We start from the raw sequence: 15,483 nt of genomic DNA on the forward strand, positions 1-15,483 counted from the left end.
AACATTATGTGTCGTTTATAAATAAATAAACAGATGGTCCCTAGCAATTCTGTGCTCTCTGTGCAGACTCTGAGGCCAGTCCTTATTCCACAGCATGTCTCAGGTCCTGATTATGTCCCTCAGTGCTCTTAGCAATTAAATCTTTCAAGTTTTCTTGAACACTGGCTGGAAAGGAGAGACAACAGGTGCATGTGAGAGGGGGATGAGAATTTTCTTGAGGTGTCCGAGGACGGGAAATTAATTTCTAGGGAGCTCAGCTGAGCTGGACTCAGTGGCTGTTCTGTGGATGGTGACAGGAATGGTTTTCTGGGCAGGGAGCCTGCGCCTTCAGAGTGCTGCACACGGGTCCAAGGCTGGCTCTGCAGAGCTGCAGGGCACAGCCTAGTTCCTCTGACAACTCTGTGACCCGTGAGAGGTGGCAAATCCACCTTTTCTGTCATGGCTGGTTCAGAGTTCAGAATTTGCAGAAGCTTTGTCAAGGACCAGGTGGAAACTGAAACTGTTCATGACAGCCATAGCAGAGTACCCACCTGCATCCTTTTCCCTGCCTGGCTGCAGACTGACAACTCTGGAAAAAGAGTAATTACAGCAAAGATTTCCAGCCAGTGCCAGATCCAAACCAGGCTGTGGTGGCTGGCTGCTGACCAGCCCTGCTCCTGGAAGAGCACAGGAGAGCTCCTTTTTTAGTTAAGACAGGGAAGAAAACGAGGGAGGGGAGAGGTTCCTACTGGAAAATCTTGTTAACCAAACCAGAGCTGTATAGCTATCCTGCTGTAGAATGAGCACATGAAGGAGAAAGTTTATATATAGTAAGTCAGTCCTAAGTTCAAGGAGCATTGAATGAGAATGCAGCTGCCTGGGCCATAGGAGTGATATGGGATGGGATAAAAAGTGAGGGTTTCAGGGCAGAAGCTATCTCTTCCTAGAATTGTCACAAGATTCAATAGTGTCATTTTTAATGCTGAAAATGAATTAAAATACATCTTATAGGTAGACCTGCCCTCAGTCCAGACTCAAAGGCTGTCTAAGATACATACAATTAGGAAAACACCCAAATGCAATCTTCAGCCATATCCTTTGTTCTGTTTTGGTACTGGCCAGTTTGCTGTGGGTAAAAGCCAGCCTTCCTGGTGACAGAGGGAAGGGCACCTTCCCCTGTAAGAAACTTGGTGTGCAGCATCTGCAATGCAAAGAGGCCTGGAACAGCTGCTGCGAGCCCAAAAGGTGGCTCAGGGTACCACCAAACCTACTCCTTAGGGTGTTCATCACCCTAATACTTCTGCAACTTTGGCAAGTAAAAATGGATGTCCAGAGACATCTGGACATTGCTCCAATCATTGCACAGCCCAACACGGAGAAATCCAGCTACTGTCACTTTATTTGTCTTCATGCCTTGTGATTCACTACACTTGTTTACAATACAAATACACTATTCAATACAAAATACTCAATGACCATATATTAGTATTTTTCTTCATAGTATCCCTGAAGTGCACAGGCCCTTCCTTTATAAACAATGTTGCATAAACGGCTGTACATGAGACAGACACTCCTATAATGAAGCTCGGTACTAAAAGAAGCCAGGAGCGGACACTTGGGACGTTTCCCTGCGATGGGTTTAACTCTGGGACAGACGAACAGCGATGTCTTTGCTGCTGTGGAAGGCTGTTTTATGCAATTCCCACGTCAAGGTTCTCATCCCCCAGCAGCCAGGCGCAGTACCAGGAGCAGACATGCAGAGTGGCAGCTGCCATTCCCTGTTCCAGCCCTGGTGTGCCGTGCTGGGCCGCTCCCCGTGCAGGGCAGCCGGAGCAGCCGCGGTCCGGCACCGCTGTCCGAGACCGACGTGGCCAAACTCACGCAGCCCTGGGGCTTCCCTCCTGTGGTCCTGCACCTCCTCTCGCTGGGGCCAAGCCCCTCTCCCACCCCTCACTGCCTCGGGGGAGCAGAACCACCCTCACTCCTGCCCTGCTTCATTCCCAGGCACGCGGTGGGGAAACAAGGTTCAGTGGCACAAAGGGAAGATGATGGGACAACTGGAAAGGTAGAGAGACAGGCATCCCAACCTAATTACCTCCAGCAGCTCATGGAACTAGAAACCTACTTATCTTCTGTAGGAAACCAGGTAACATCCACATGGAAATGAGCCATTTCCAGAGCATAAGCACAGGGTTTTTCCCCAGTTGTGCTTTACATCCTGTAGATCATTCTGCTTCCCGCTTTTCCACTGCAGAATGAGGAAGACATAAATCAGAACATCATTATTGCCAACACAAAAGATTAATGGTCTTAAAACAAGTTCCTTAAAAATATACAGTGTGTCAAAAACCTATAATTTAAAAAATAAGTCACTGACAAAAATGGGTAAGAGGGTTAAAAAAACTTGAATTTGTTTTTCTCCTAGCATGGAAGGGTTTGATAGAGGAATTTAGGATTTACAGAGTGCTTTGGTCTAGTGAGCCCATGGTGACTTAAATCCCTTCTGGTCCCTGCAGCTCTGAGTACTGAACAGGTGAATCATCATAGACACAGAAATTAAAATTTCTGGTTCATGCTCATGGCAACTGCAGCCTGAATACAATCAACAGAGCACCCTTTGGTCCAAGCAATTAATGGCAGTATTTGTTTCCTAAGAAAGAGGACAGGCAAATGCTCCAGCTCCTTTTTCTAAATGAGGAGATTTGATTACCACCAATATTTACAGAACAGTGTTTGCAACCTGGGGTACTGTGCTTGGACAGCACACCAGAGATACCAAACTAAATGCTTGCTGTGGAAGAGCTCAGAAATGGTATGGTTTTAACATTAAAAATAAGACCAAACTGGATTTCTGAATTCAAAGAGTTAAGAGAGAGGGATTAAAAAAAAACAAACAACAAACCAAACCAAAAAACAGTAATAGAAACAAACCCCAAAACTCCAACCCCAACCAACCAAGAAAATCCAAACCACTGAAGAACCCACAAAAAAGCATTTTGCACTGGAGACACTAAAGGGAAGCTCACTTAAAAGCAGCTGCCAATGCTGAACAATATTTGCTCAACGCACTGTATTCAGCAGACTGGAGAATTCCAGTAGTAATTCAGCATTTCCCCTGATCAGAATTATCTCTTTACATATTCTATAGGTAAGAAGCAGGACTGTGTTTAGCTCCTTCGTTTTTTTACAACTCCCATTCTGTAGGAAATTCTATGATAAAATAACTGCACAGCAGAACCTCAAAGCAGCAACTACACTCTCATCATGGCTGGGAGAGCCTGCCTTTCACACCTACTGACTTAAAATAATCTCTTGCTGCTTGTGCTTTTTAAGTTTCTTTAGAAATTCTGCCTTTAACATCATAACCTGGCAGCTTATCTGCATTTGTGCAGCATCGAAGCTGCTGCCCCAGATCCAAGAATTAATTTCAGCTAGTCAAAGATCATTAACTTAGCAACTTTTTGTTCTTGCGCATTCTTTTGAAAACACTCATCAGTAAACAGGTCAGCTTCTGCCCTCAGTAACTTTGCAAGGCAGCAAAAACTCAGAGTGTGCTCCTTTCCAAAGAAAGGCTAAAGAAAACAATAAGGAGCTTCAGCTCTTCTGAAAATGAGAAATCTGGAATACCTAAATGAAAATTGCTATTATATGTGAATAATGTACTAGTGTAATAAATTGTTCAGATGGTGCTTGCCTCCTGAATGAATCAGCTTTCCTGAGACTCAAGAAACTAGCCCACTGAGTTTACTGAGCTAGAGAGAGAGACTGGTGTGACACTAACACAATCCTAAGCTAGATAGAATCCCTCCCCAGTGGCTATTTCACAGCAAGAGCTGTGAGCCTAATAACCTGGGAGATGACAAATACCCTCTTAGCTCAGACTAAAGAAGCCTGTAAGCATGGCCCTTGTTATCCCCCCTAACCCGTGCAGCAGCAGTGGGATGGATCTCTAGCAGATGAACATGAAATTCAGAGCAGCCCCTGACCCAACACACGAGCACAGCCTGTAACCAGTCACCACATCTGCCTTTGGCTTTGGACTAAAAAAAGGATTTAATTCTGTGTATCAGAGGCATCAGAAAGGCAGATTAGGAGAGCACACTAGTGCTCCCCCTGTCATGTGTTCTTTACAAGGGGGTTAGCCCAAGCCAAGTCCTCCAATTTCCATCTGCCCATCCCGAAGTTTAGGATGTATAGGGATACTGGTTTGTTCCCTGATGAAGACAGGAAGCTTACCTCAATGTTTGGATCCAGGGCCAGACTCAGGGTTACTTCACTGAAATGAAGAGTCTCAGACTGAAGAACACCTTCCCACTCCTTTGCTGATGCTCCAGTACTCCCATTTCTATGGAAATAAGCACCCCTTTTTTGGACAGCAATCATGCTAAAACAGCTCCTCCAAACCCCAAGCTGAAGTTACTAATGCACATCTTTACACATGAATTATATCCTACATCTATGTTTTGACAATACACTTAACTGGAATATTTTTCATGCACGGGGTGTACAAAGTGAGTCAATGGAGTGTTTGTCCTTAAACCACTATCATACACGTATTTTGCCAAAGGAAAAAGGGCTCTAAACCCTTCAGTACAGACAGTATCTGGCTTCCAGACAGTGGCACGATGTAGTCTTCTGTCTTTATGGTGTTGTTCATACAGTGTATGTCAAAGGCTATTTCAAACCTTCGAGGTATGCAGGTGGCTGTCCCTTTTCAGGGCATGGTGAAAGTCTCTCTCATGACCATGGTCCATTAAAGCTTCACCTTGATTCCACTTGACACTTCCACGTTCCTGATGAAGGGCATCCCTACTTTTGTAGGACAGAAGCAATTTTAAAGGGCTTTACTGGGTTCTGGTGCTTAAGCATAGGTGAACAAAAACAAACCAAAGAAAACCCCAGCCAAAAACAATGCCTGCCCCCTGAATGCCTTGTAGCATCTACACCCATCCTTTGCTTCCTCTCCCCTCCCCTTCAAGTGATGCAGTGTGACCAGGGTTTTTCCATTGCCCTGCCAGCACCCCCACAACACTGTGCATTCAAGGACTTTCGAAGACTGGATTGCAGCTGGACCAAGACTTGAGAACGTGCCATCGCGTCACCATTCAGCGCTGTCATTGTTTTTTTTTTTTTTTTTTTTTTTTTTTTTGGTTTGGATAGAGGACGCTCTTCCCAAACCCACTACAAGCTCTGCCAGCACCAGGAGACCTCCAGGTCTTCCACAGCAACGACAAGTTTGGCACGGAAAAGCCTGGACATGAAACACTCATGGCAGTGAGCCGCGGCTTGACACGGAAGCAGAGGACGCACGACTGGGAAAAGCTCACAGGAAGGGCATGACGACAACCATGCGGATGAGTTGATGCAACAGCAGCTGGGCCTTGCAGTTGACAACAGTTCCCTGCATCCTCCCTCCCCCTCGTTCCTTTGACTCTGCTGGGGCTCCGCTGGTTTGAAGCCACTCGGGTTAGTAGAAATTACAGCATCAAGGGTGGCACTTTTGGAGCAAGTTTGCACAAAACAGGAGGTGATGCTGTCCGATGCCTTGCTCGTGGTGTGCTGGGTAACAGGACATCTCTTCAAGGCTCAGGGGCCACGGGGGGGAAAAGTCAAGAGAGGGTCGAGGGCTCTCAGGGCCCCTGCTGGGTTATGTGGCTCTTGTTTCTAAGGACAGGGTCCTCGTAACTGCTAGCGCAAGGTGGTGTGGAGCTTTCCAAGGGTAAGCCCTGCTGCTGGTATCCGTAGTTGACATTCCCACAGGGGAAGTGGCGGAGCCTAAAGAGAGGCACTTCTTTAACGCTTGCGGTTAGGGAAGATGGCTCTAAGAGCAGGGAGGAGCCTGGCAGCCTGCCAGTCACAATGTTGGGCCCCACAGTACAGTTTCCTTCCTGTCCCAGATTCTCCCTCTCGGGCCTCTCCTTCTCCAGCAGAGAACTGTTTTTGCTGGCCTGCTTCTCTGCAAACCAGGAGCCGTAGGTTGGATTCCAGAGGTTGGTGGGCTTGTTTCTGGAGCCCCGGCTTTTGTGAAGCTCTGAAGGGGGATTGGACTGGGCATAGGCCATGTTGATGTGTCCCCCCCCTGTGGCTGACTGCACCTTTCCCGGCGCTGGCTGTTCCAAGGCTCCCACTTTGCCTAGAGATTTTCCAGCAGTGACGGCTGACGGCAGGGGTGGTGGAGATGGCAGGGTTTGCTTATCATCCTTTCTGTCTTGGTGTGTTGAGACCAAGAGAGGAGGAATTCCTTCTGGATCGTCGGGGCGCATCGCCACCTTCTCCTCCTCCTCGGCCGATGGGCCATATTCTACCGGCAAGGCGGTGTTGATGACATCGGGATCCTGCCAAAGGGAACAACGGGAATTTCTCAAAGCCTGCAGCCACCACACGTCTAGCAGCTGTCATGCTATGATCTCAACACGTCCCACCACCCAGAGCCCACATTCCATGAGGAGAGGATGTAGACAAAGGGCAGTTAGGTGTGAGATGCAACAGGATATCCTTAAAATCCCACTCTTTAAAAGAAAGTAACCCTTAAACTCACCACAGAACAGCAGAGGCACAAAACCAATGAAAAGCATTTTTTATGTCCAGCAAAATTTCCTGTGGGAATGCTTTTTGGAATCTCTATCATCTCAGAGTTCATAACACTCTCAGATAATATTGAGAAAGTTGGAACCATGTAAGTATTGCCTCCACACAAGAAGGGAGGAATGGGAATGCAGAGTGAAGACAATACTGGCAGACCCCCTTGAAGCCCAAATCCACAGGGGCCGTGGTTCTGAGATATTTAAGCAGTTTTGAAAATTAAACCGAGAGAAAATGCAGTGATCTTGGCAACCTTTACTTATTGCTATATGCCACAGCAAGCTACAGATAGCAGAAAAAAATGCCTCCCAATCCCAGGATCCAAACACACATAAACAACAGATCAAGCTTCCCAAATAGCAAGGGAAAGCAAACTGACTGAGGTGAACAACAGTGAGATCACACAAGGAGCCTGTGCTGATGCAGGCAGGAGAACATTTTCCAAACTGCCCTATTTCTCACAAGCTAAACTGGTGGTAAAAAACCAAATAAATCAGATTTTGGCCTGGAAAGCCAGCCACAACCTTCCCCCATTGCCTAGCCTAAGAATCCCCACTCCTTTAGCCTGGCCATGTCTCCGCCTGCCTACTCCAGCACTGTCAGATTCAAAAAAATTGCCAACAGCTGGTGAAACCACCTGCAAAGGGTGCTCTGAGCTGGGACCATTTCTGTTCAGTGCTGACTATGCCTTGAGGGTAAGCACTGGGATGGAGTGGCTGGGATGAGGCATGTGAAAGCAGGGCAGGTGCTGGCCTGTCTTTGCTCTTTTGCTTGTTGGAATCGGCGCTCTGTAAGCAGAAGCAGGGCTACAGGTGTGCTCTTTGTAAAGCTGTGTAAGCCTGTGCCAGCCTGTGCCTTTCAGCAGCAGAAGACAAGAAGGATCAAGCACCTGATGAGGTGAATGTCCCAGCCAGGGGTCCCAGGCTGACATCAGTCTCCCTGGACTGCTGACTGCAGTAGGGCAGTGCTGCCTCCCCATCTCCAGCCCTGGCTTGTCTAGACAGCTCCTGAAGAAGAACCCTCTCCACCCCTCTCATGCGAACAGCGGTACCTGAGTGCAGTACTCAATCCTCTCCAGGATTATGGCAAAGTTTGGCCGGTCTTCAGGCTGGTGCTGCCAACACTGGGTCATAATGCGGTAGCTGGAAGGGCAGAACAGGAGACATTGGTGAACGGCAGATCCCGTGGGATGTGATAACTGCTCATGGCAGCCTGGGAATCACAGACATTCATCACCATTCTTGCTTCTGACAAATGAGAGTTCTCTGCCTTCCTGGAGTGGGACAACTGATGCACTGGTGACCACTGGAATGTGACCACCAGTGGGGTGAAATCCACAGCATTTCAGAGAAATTACTCATTCACCTGATTCCTTGGGATTCACCAAGGATTCCTTGGACAACACATTAAAGGTAGGCAGGGCTAGAGATAAAGGAGCCCAGTTTTCCCTGCCTGTGGACAGTCTGATGCATTAAAGTTTCACAGCTAACCAAAGACAGAGAAATATTGTGTCATCTTTGACCAAAAAAGGAGTGGCCAGGACTTCTCAAATGGGCCCTGAATTATTCTCCAAAACAACAGAAAAATTAAATATAGAGAAATCACTGGCACTAAAGTTTAATAAGGCAGATTAGCCATGATTAGGTCAATCTTAAAAGTCATTAACTTTTGAGTAGAGAAAAAGCATCTGAAACAGAAACTTAATTGCATGAATATATCAAAGTTATAATCTCATACACAGGGCCAGGGCAGTTTTTAGGTGGATCCATCCTTCCTCCATTGGTGACAAACTCCAGAACCTCCTGGTTGCTTTTGCTGGGGTAGGGCATGTATCCCAAAGAGAATATCTCCCACAGCAATACGCCAAAGGACCTGAGTACAGAAGCAAAGGAAAACAAAGTGAGGGATACTGGAATGACCATCACCAGTGGGCAGTGCCCCTGGGTTCAGCACCATCAGCAACTTTGCAACTTTTGATCAGGCAGCTGGTGGAAATCCTGCTATAGGATTCAGACATAAATAAGCTGCACAGTTGTAAGAGTAAACTTTAAAACTTTTAATATAAAATACCAGTAGTTGGTTGCTAGGTAAGTGAAGCCTATGATGTAGGTAGGCAAACATGGCTGCTTTGCCCTTGTACTCAGCACTGCTCGACTGGAGGTAACAAAAGTGAACGGTCAGGTCATCCTTTTCTGAGATTCTGACCACTGCTGGAGAGAGAAGTTTTGGCAAACTTTTCCTCTGGAAGAGCTACCCCTGCATAAAATATCCTGCTAGTGAATCCCCATGATGCTCTGAGGCCCAGAGGCCCCACCTGTCACTCAGAGCACAATGAAAACACTCCCTAGCAAACACAGCCCTGGCCTGGGTGCTGTGGCCTGCAAAGCCCTGGGGACAGTGGCTGGGACAGGACCCCCTCCAAAGCATTCACCTGGTCAATGGCTTGGGAGCCACAACCTCATTAAAAAATGAGGTTAAAATTGTAGAGAGATGTGCAGCAATGGGAAACTCCTCTGCTTGGTGCTGAGACAGGCAGAGCTCAGCTATGCCAGGGTGTGGACCTCACCCCTGCTGGGGCTTGCTCAGGAGCTGTGTCCTGGCCACCAGCCCCTTCCGGGTGTGGACCTCACCCCTCTGCTGGGGCTTGCTCAGGAGCTGTGTCCTGGTCACCAGCCCCTTCCCACTCCACACACTCCCTGAGCTCTTGCCTCCTGCTCTCCTGATTTTCCTCTCTGCCTCTGGCCACTTAGGAGCTCCAAGTGCTGCTGTAGGCCAGGAGAAAGGCAAACCCACAACGCAGGACACCCTTCTCCCTGACTGGCAGGATGGATAGTGCCTGCAGCCTCCCATGCTGCTTTCCTCAGTGTGGGACTGATGCTTTCCTCCCTGGAGCAGCAGCTGCATCTGCTTCCATCTGCTCTCCCTTCCCTGCCCGCTCACCTGCCCTGCAGCACCCACCTCTGACCTTTCTGCTCCCTTGTCTCCTCAAACACTGCTGGCTGTGAAAGACCCAGCTTGTATTTTTAGTGTGTGAGAAGTGAACAAGAACATGTGTTTTTTACAAAATATTCACGGTTTACAAAAGGGGTTCCCACACGGACAGACCGGCCGGCGGAGGAAAGGAAGCGCACCATGTGTCTGTTTTTGATGTAAATATCCCTTCCATGAAAGCCTCAGGAGGCATCCATTTGACAGGCAGCATTGCACACCCACCCTTACGATAGTAGCTGGCTCTGCAAAGAACAAACAGAACAAAAGAGTCAGCCAAGAATTCAGAAAATGCCATCAATATGGGATTTTTGTAATTACAAATATTAAAATTATGAGCCAGAGGAGAGACTAATTTAGGTGGAACAAACTAAGTGCTGAAATGACCTGCTTCTTCTCATAAAAGTAGTGGAAAATGCAAACCACGGAAGTGCTGTTTAATCTACATCATTTCAGGCCTGATCTGGTAAACCAGTTATCCTCACCCTCCTAGGGAATTACTAACACAGTAACTGCTGCTGGCAGAGCTTCCTCCTGCCCTTTTCAACCACAGCAAGACCTCCTCACCTCATGTCACACATGGTCATCCTGGGCATACCCAGCAAGAACAAACCAAACCTATCCCATACATACCCGGTCTAAAGCATTGTGAGTAAAATCCAAACCCCTTTGTAGGAACAAGGAGCTTGTTGAGGAGGATGCCAGGTCATTAGAGCTGGGACAGTAGCACAAAAATGTTCCTGAGACAGGAATTAAAACAGTCCTTTGGAGCTGCTGTCATTTGAAATAAAACCTGCAAGCCCCAAATCCCATGCTGGCAGTCGCAGGCTGCTCATGCAAGCTGGTATCACTGATCACAACAGCACAGCCTGAGCATCCAAAGGGTATTCCTGGACAAAGAAACACATGCAGGCTTCAAACGCACCTTTGAAAGCTCAGCACCAAAGTGTTCATCTTGGCAGTCAGTTCTGCTGGTTGTGTGGGGGTGACAGATGCCACTTTGTCCCAGCAGAGCCCCATGTGACAGTGGGGCTGCATGGGGGCTCTTTGTGGAGGGAAAAAACCCCAGCAGCTCTGATGCACTTGGGTTTCTGAAGGTAGCACTCTGTTTGCAGCACCTCAAGCTGTGATACTGTCAGAGCTCAAGCTAAGCAGAGCCAAACCTGGCTTAGTAATTGCACAGGAGAATCCTCAAGCAGGAAAAAAAGAAGGCAAGGCACTGGAAAAAACTGTGCAGGTGACTGAGCATGAGGCATTCCTTCTTCTGAGTCAGGGCAAATCAATTCCTCAGCACAGCAGGATATGGAGCTGCACTTCTAGAGGTGCTCTATGGAAGATGAGACATCAAACTGCAGCCCTGACTGCTTATGGTCATTAAAGATTTTCTGGCACTTCTTGCAAGAGCAAAGGTAGTTAACCCTGCATCCTGGCTGAATGCCAGTTTGGGTGATTATATTTTCCTGACCTCCTTGTACACCTTCCTCCTTTAGCTGCAGTAAATTGAGGAAATTTACTGATGACACCAAACCAAAGGTGCAGGGGTAGCATCAAGGAGAGAGATTAAACTCTGAATGATTTGGGATCACAAAACAAAAGGGCACATCAATGCCATTCAGCGTGGCATAAAGAAAGGAAACTGAGGACAGAGTCCAAGAGGGAGGGGGGAAAACCTTCCATGACCAGTAGACTTCATTGCCCAGGAGAAAACTGTCCAGGACAGTTTAAGGCAAACATCAGGGAAGCATCAGCTGGGATTCACCAGGCTGGGATCTCTCCACTCTTGCCTCACCAGAGTTACACAGAACAGCACAAGAGGCTCCTCCCAAACACAAACACTGCTCCTCTCCCATTTCAGTGACCTCCCACTTGCAGGTACCCTGGGCTTGGCTCTGCTACCTGTATATATCCCGGGCCATTCCAAAGTCTCCAATCTTAGCCACTCTCCCAGGCCCTCGACAGGTAAGGAGGCAGTTCCTGGCAGCAATATCCCTAAGAGGAAAGGAAAGAAAAGAAACAGAAAGAGAAGAGCCACTTAATCCTTTGACAGTTTTGCAAGTCAAAAAGAAAACAAAAAATAGTACCTACTTTTCTGAGCTGCAGAGAACCTAAACAGCCAGAAAAGTCAGTGCTTATGGATAACTGCAATGTCCTCAGTTCCAATCTATCCCCACAGCAGGAACAGTTTTGTTCTTTAACATTTTCTCTTTAAACTTCACATAACATCTTCCAGCTGAAAGAGTGGGCCTCCTGTGAGCCTCCCTTCACCCCAGGAGTTATTTTTATGTCTCCAAGGAGTGCAAGAAGAGGAGCTGGTTTCAGAATGTACTAGTCCCAACATCAAGCTGTCTGGGGAACGATCCACTGATCTGTTCCTACTGTGCTTGTTCAAGCGTTGTCAAAAGGCTGTTGTACTGCCAGAGACAGGTGTCAGCACACTGCCAGAACAGTGTGCAGGTGTTGCTCTGAATACTGAAGCTGTGGGCCTGAATCTGTGTATGCAGGTAAAGCTCCAAGCTCCACCTCTGCTGGGCTGGAGTAAACCTTGAAGTCTGAATACCACAATGGCACAACTTGTGAGTGACTCTCAGAGCTGTGAACTGCCACCTCTCTGCTCATCTCTATTTGACAGGCAGATTCTAGATTCCTGCCAAACACCCTGTTTTGCAGGAGCAGTGGTCACCTGATGTTGCCCTTCTGGCTGTGCTTGTACAGGTGCTCTTCGAGAGGGAGAAGAAAAGCCTTCCAAAATGAGCAGACAGGCAGTAATAAAATTAATGGCAGGGAGAGCTTCAAAGACTTCTGTCACAAGATTGTGTCCATTTGCAGAGTAGCCAAATAGGCCGCACAAGTGCAGGCCCTGAGACAGGGCTCAGGATCTTTGGCAAAACTACAGACCTTTGCCAGCTTGATTTATAGCAGCTCCTCTCTTTATTGCTTCTGTGATTTTGTCTACCTTGTTTGAAGGTGTCCAGCCACTAGAGTGCAGCAGGACACAAACATGGAGCAGGGCATTATGAGCCTGTGCTGGCGTGTCTGTAAGTCCTGCCCAGGCTGGGCTCACCTACCTGTGAATGAAGTGGTTCTCCTCCAGGTACTGACACCCACAAGCAATGTCACGGGCCACGTGGAGCAAGTCCAGCATGGAGAGGGAGGAGGGCTGATTCTGCCAAAAGACAAGGGACACACATGGGTTAAAAGCTGAAATATGGTGTGATTTGTCGCGGCTACAGCGCTGGGACCTCTCCAGCAAGTGACAAAGGGATTAGGAAAATGCACAAGAGACAGTCCATACCCAGGAACTACGAAAGGATGTGCAGACACAACGTTATACAGATCCCAGAGACAGAATCAGAACAGACAGAATCAGCTGGATCTGACTTTCCAGCTCCATTGGGATGCCCCTGTAAGAATTTCCGAAGTTCTCATGGCAGATTCTATTGAATTTTCAGCACGATTTTTGAGATCTGTAGCCTGAACTGTTCTTCACTGAGTTTCTTTGTATTATTGCCAGCTCCTCTCTAAAGTCACCTTGAACCACGGGAATGACATTTTGTATAATGGCATGAGTCACATTTGCTCTTTCCCTCCTCCACATCTGTGTAGGTTTTATCTTGCCCCTTAGAGCACTGACACAGTTTTGTGGAGCCAATGGCTATGGAAGACTAAGGCTGCCAACTCCTCGTTCCTGCCCCTCTGATGAAGCCCACAGCCCTTGCCAGGAGGAGCCAGATGCTTCAGTGGAAAGGGCAGGATTCACACTCAGTCCCTGCAGCCAAACCACAGCTGCTGCCCTGGGGTGTGAATCAGTGATTCCTGGGGTGTGAATCAGTGATTCCTGGGGTGAGATTCAGTGATCCCTGTGGCCAGTCCTGTGGGGAAGAGGGAAGTGCTGCTGCCAGTGGAGTGATGAGAAACAACTGGGTGGCAGTGACTGCTCATGGCACAACAACCATTTCATGGCTGAGTGTTTGTCAGCCCTAGTTATTGGACCAAACAAGCTTATCACACTCCTTGGCTCCCTCTTAGGACACCAACCAGTCAGCCTAGTCCCCAAAAGGCACACCTGTCCCTGGGGCTCTCACACCAGTGCACAAATCAGCACAGCTTCTCCAGTGACAGGGACTGCTGGCTCTCCAGTCCAACTCCAGATGCATGCCATGCTGTGCTGGCTATCCCACCTGATCTAAAGCACTGCAAACTGGGACTGGAAATAAGTCCAGGCTCTGCAGCAGCCACTAAACAGTGGTCATTGGCTGGCAAAACTAATAAAAAAACCCCAAAAGTCAACCAAACAAAAAACCACAACCAAACCAAACAACAACAAAAACACCCAGAACCCCCCCCCCAAAAAAAAAAACCAAACAACAACAACAACAAAAACACCCAGAAAACCCCCCAAAAAACAACTTAATGTCCTCTGAAGATATTAGGAAAAAAAACCTGGCCTCAATACTTGACTAATGAAATAATTGAAAAATGGTGCATCTCTGTGTGAACAAAGCCTGCTTTGTTCAATGCAGGGCCATAAACCAAAACGTGACCTTGTTCCACCTGCCTATATTTTATTATTTACACAGTAGAGTTCATTGAATATATATACTTCACTGATTTTTTTATAACACTGGACTGCATCTCCTCTTAAACCTTCCTCTTTACAGAGTAACTATTTTCTGCACACATAAAGCAGCTCTTTCCCTGCCGGGCCATAAACCAAAACGTGACCTTGTTCCACCTGCCTATATTTTATTATTTACACAGTATAGTTCATTGCATATATATACTTCACTGATTTTTTAAAACACTGGACTACATCTTCTCTCAAACCTTCCTCTTTATAGAGTAACTATTTTCTGCACACATAAAACAGCTCTTTCCCTGCCATTTTGTGGGGAAGGGGGAATAATCTCTTTTACCTCTGTGAGTTAAAGTGACTCACCAGCTACACAAGATGGCTACAATAAGAAAGAATGCACATCTTCTTTATCCCTTGCAGGGCATATAACCAAGGGGAAATTAATATCTCAATCTACCCATTCCCTGCTCTTTTGAGCAAGGGTCAGAAACCTGAAGTGAAAACTGAGCAAAAAGCCCAATTCTTTACTCTACAATCGATTTCAGACTCAGGCTGTACTGCAAAGCAGTCTGTAGGCTGAAGCCACAAGCTCATTTGATTTGAACTGCATAGCTTTTTTCTCTTTTTCCATTTTTTGGGGTTTTTTTTCTTGCTTTCCTTTCCTTCCTTGGATGAATTCCTTCCACCTTTTATTTGGCTAAGTACAATCCTAAAACAGATGTGACTGCCCAGCCAAGGACAATTTAGCCATGTAATTTGTTTGAAAAATGGAGGTTTGGGATTCATTTTGCAAGGGGGCAGCCTTGAGACACACCAAAGGATTCGCTTTACAGCTTTTGCTCCCCAAATGAATGGATGATGCCAGCTGCAATGCTCCACTGCTCAGGGCAGTGGGCATGCTGGAACCACTGGTGTGACACCTCCCAGGTGAGGCTGAATGTTGCCAAAGGTGAATGAAATTCTGTGTATTGTTCAGTGTAATCACTGCTCTGTGCAACAGGCTGCACAGCACAAAGGAGGGGAATCATTTATCCATATATGATTACTCTCTCAGAGCTGGGCTTTGATTGCTGTGCTGTGTGTGAGAAAGATCCTCCCAGAAAGGACAATTCTGCAATGCTCACACTGAGATAAGGCTCCAGTTCCAGGAGTCTCTGAATCTACAAGGTTGCCTCTCTGCAGATGAGGGGGAAGAGGTAATCCTGTAATAGATGTGAAACTCTATTAGAAATGGAACAGAAAAAGCCTTCAGGGCTGTCAGCCATGGGCTCGTGGGGAATTATGAATCTGAACCTTATGGAGTGGACCTAGCTGGCATAAATGGACACATTCCACGAGAATCACTGGTCTTGTATCAGTGA

General features: G+C 47.2%; 1 protein-coding gene across 2 annotated transcripts in view; it reads right to left on the reverse strand.

The window, feature by feature from the left end:
* Positions 1-2,094: 2,094 nt before the first annotated feature.
* ALK (ALK receptor tyrosine kinase) overlaps positions 2,095-15,483 on the reverse strand; it is a 226,155-nt gene continuing 212,766 nt past the window's right edge. For both annotated transcript variants that reach the window (XM_039707697.1, XM_039707698.1), the window contains 7 exons: positions 12,615-12,712; positions 11,446-11,538; positions 9,693-9,794; positions 8,299-8,433; positions 7,613-7,703; positions 4,216-6,314; positions 2,095-2,227 (listed from right to left, as the gene is read on the reverse strand). In XM_039707697.1, coding sequence (XP_039563631.1) covers positions 5,610-6,314; positions 7,613-7,703; positions 8,299-8,433; positions 9,693-9,794; positions 11,446-11,538; positions 12,615-12,712 — 1,224 coding nt within the window. In that variant the 3' untranslated portion in view covers positions 2,095-2,227; positions 4,216-5,609. The remainder of the gene's footprint in view (positions 2,228-4,215; positions 6,315-7,612; positions 7,704-8,298; positions 8,434-9,692; positions 9,795-11,445; positions 11,539-12,614; positions 12,713-15,483) is intronic.

Source organism: Passer montanus, unplaced genomic scaffold (assembly GCF_014805655.1).
Source record: "Passer montanus isolate IOZ18808 unplaced genomic scaffold, ASM1480565v1 scaffold2, whole genome shotgun sequence".
NCBI lineage: Eukaryota > Metazoa > Chordata > Aves > Passeriformes > Passeridae > Passer > Passer montanus.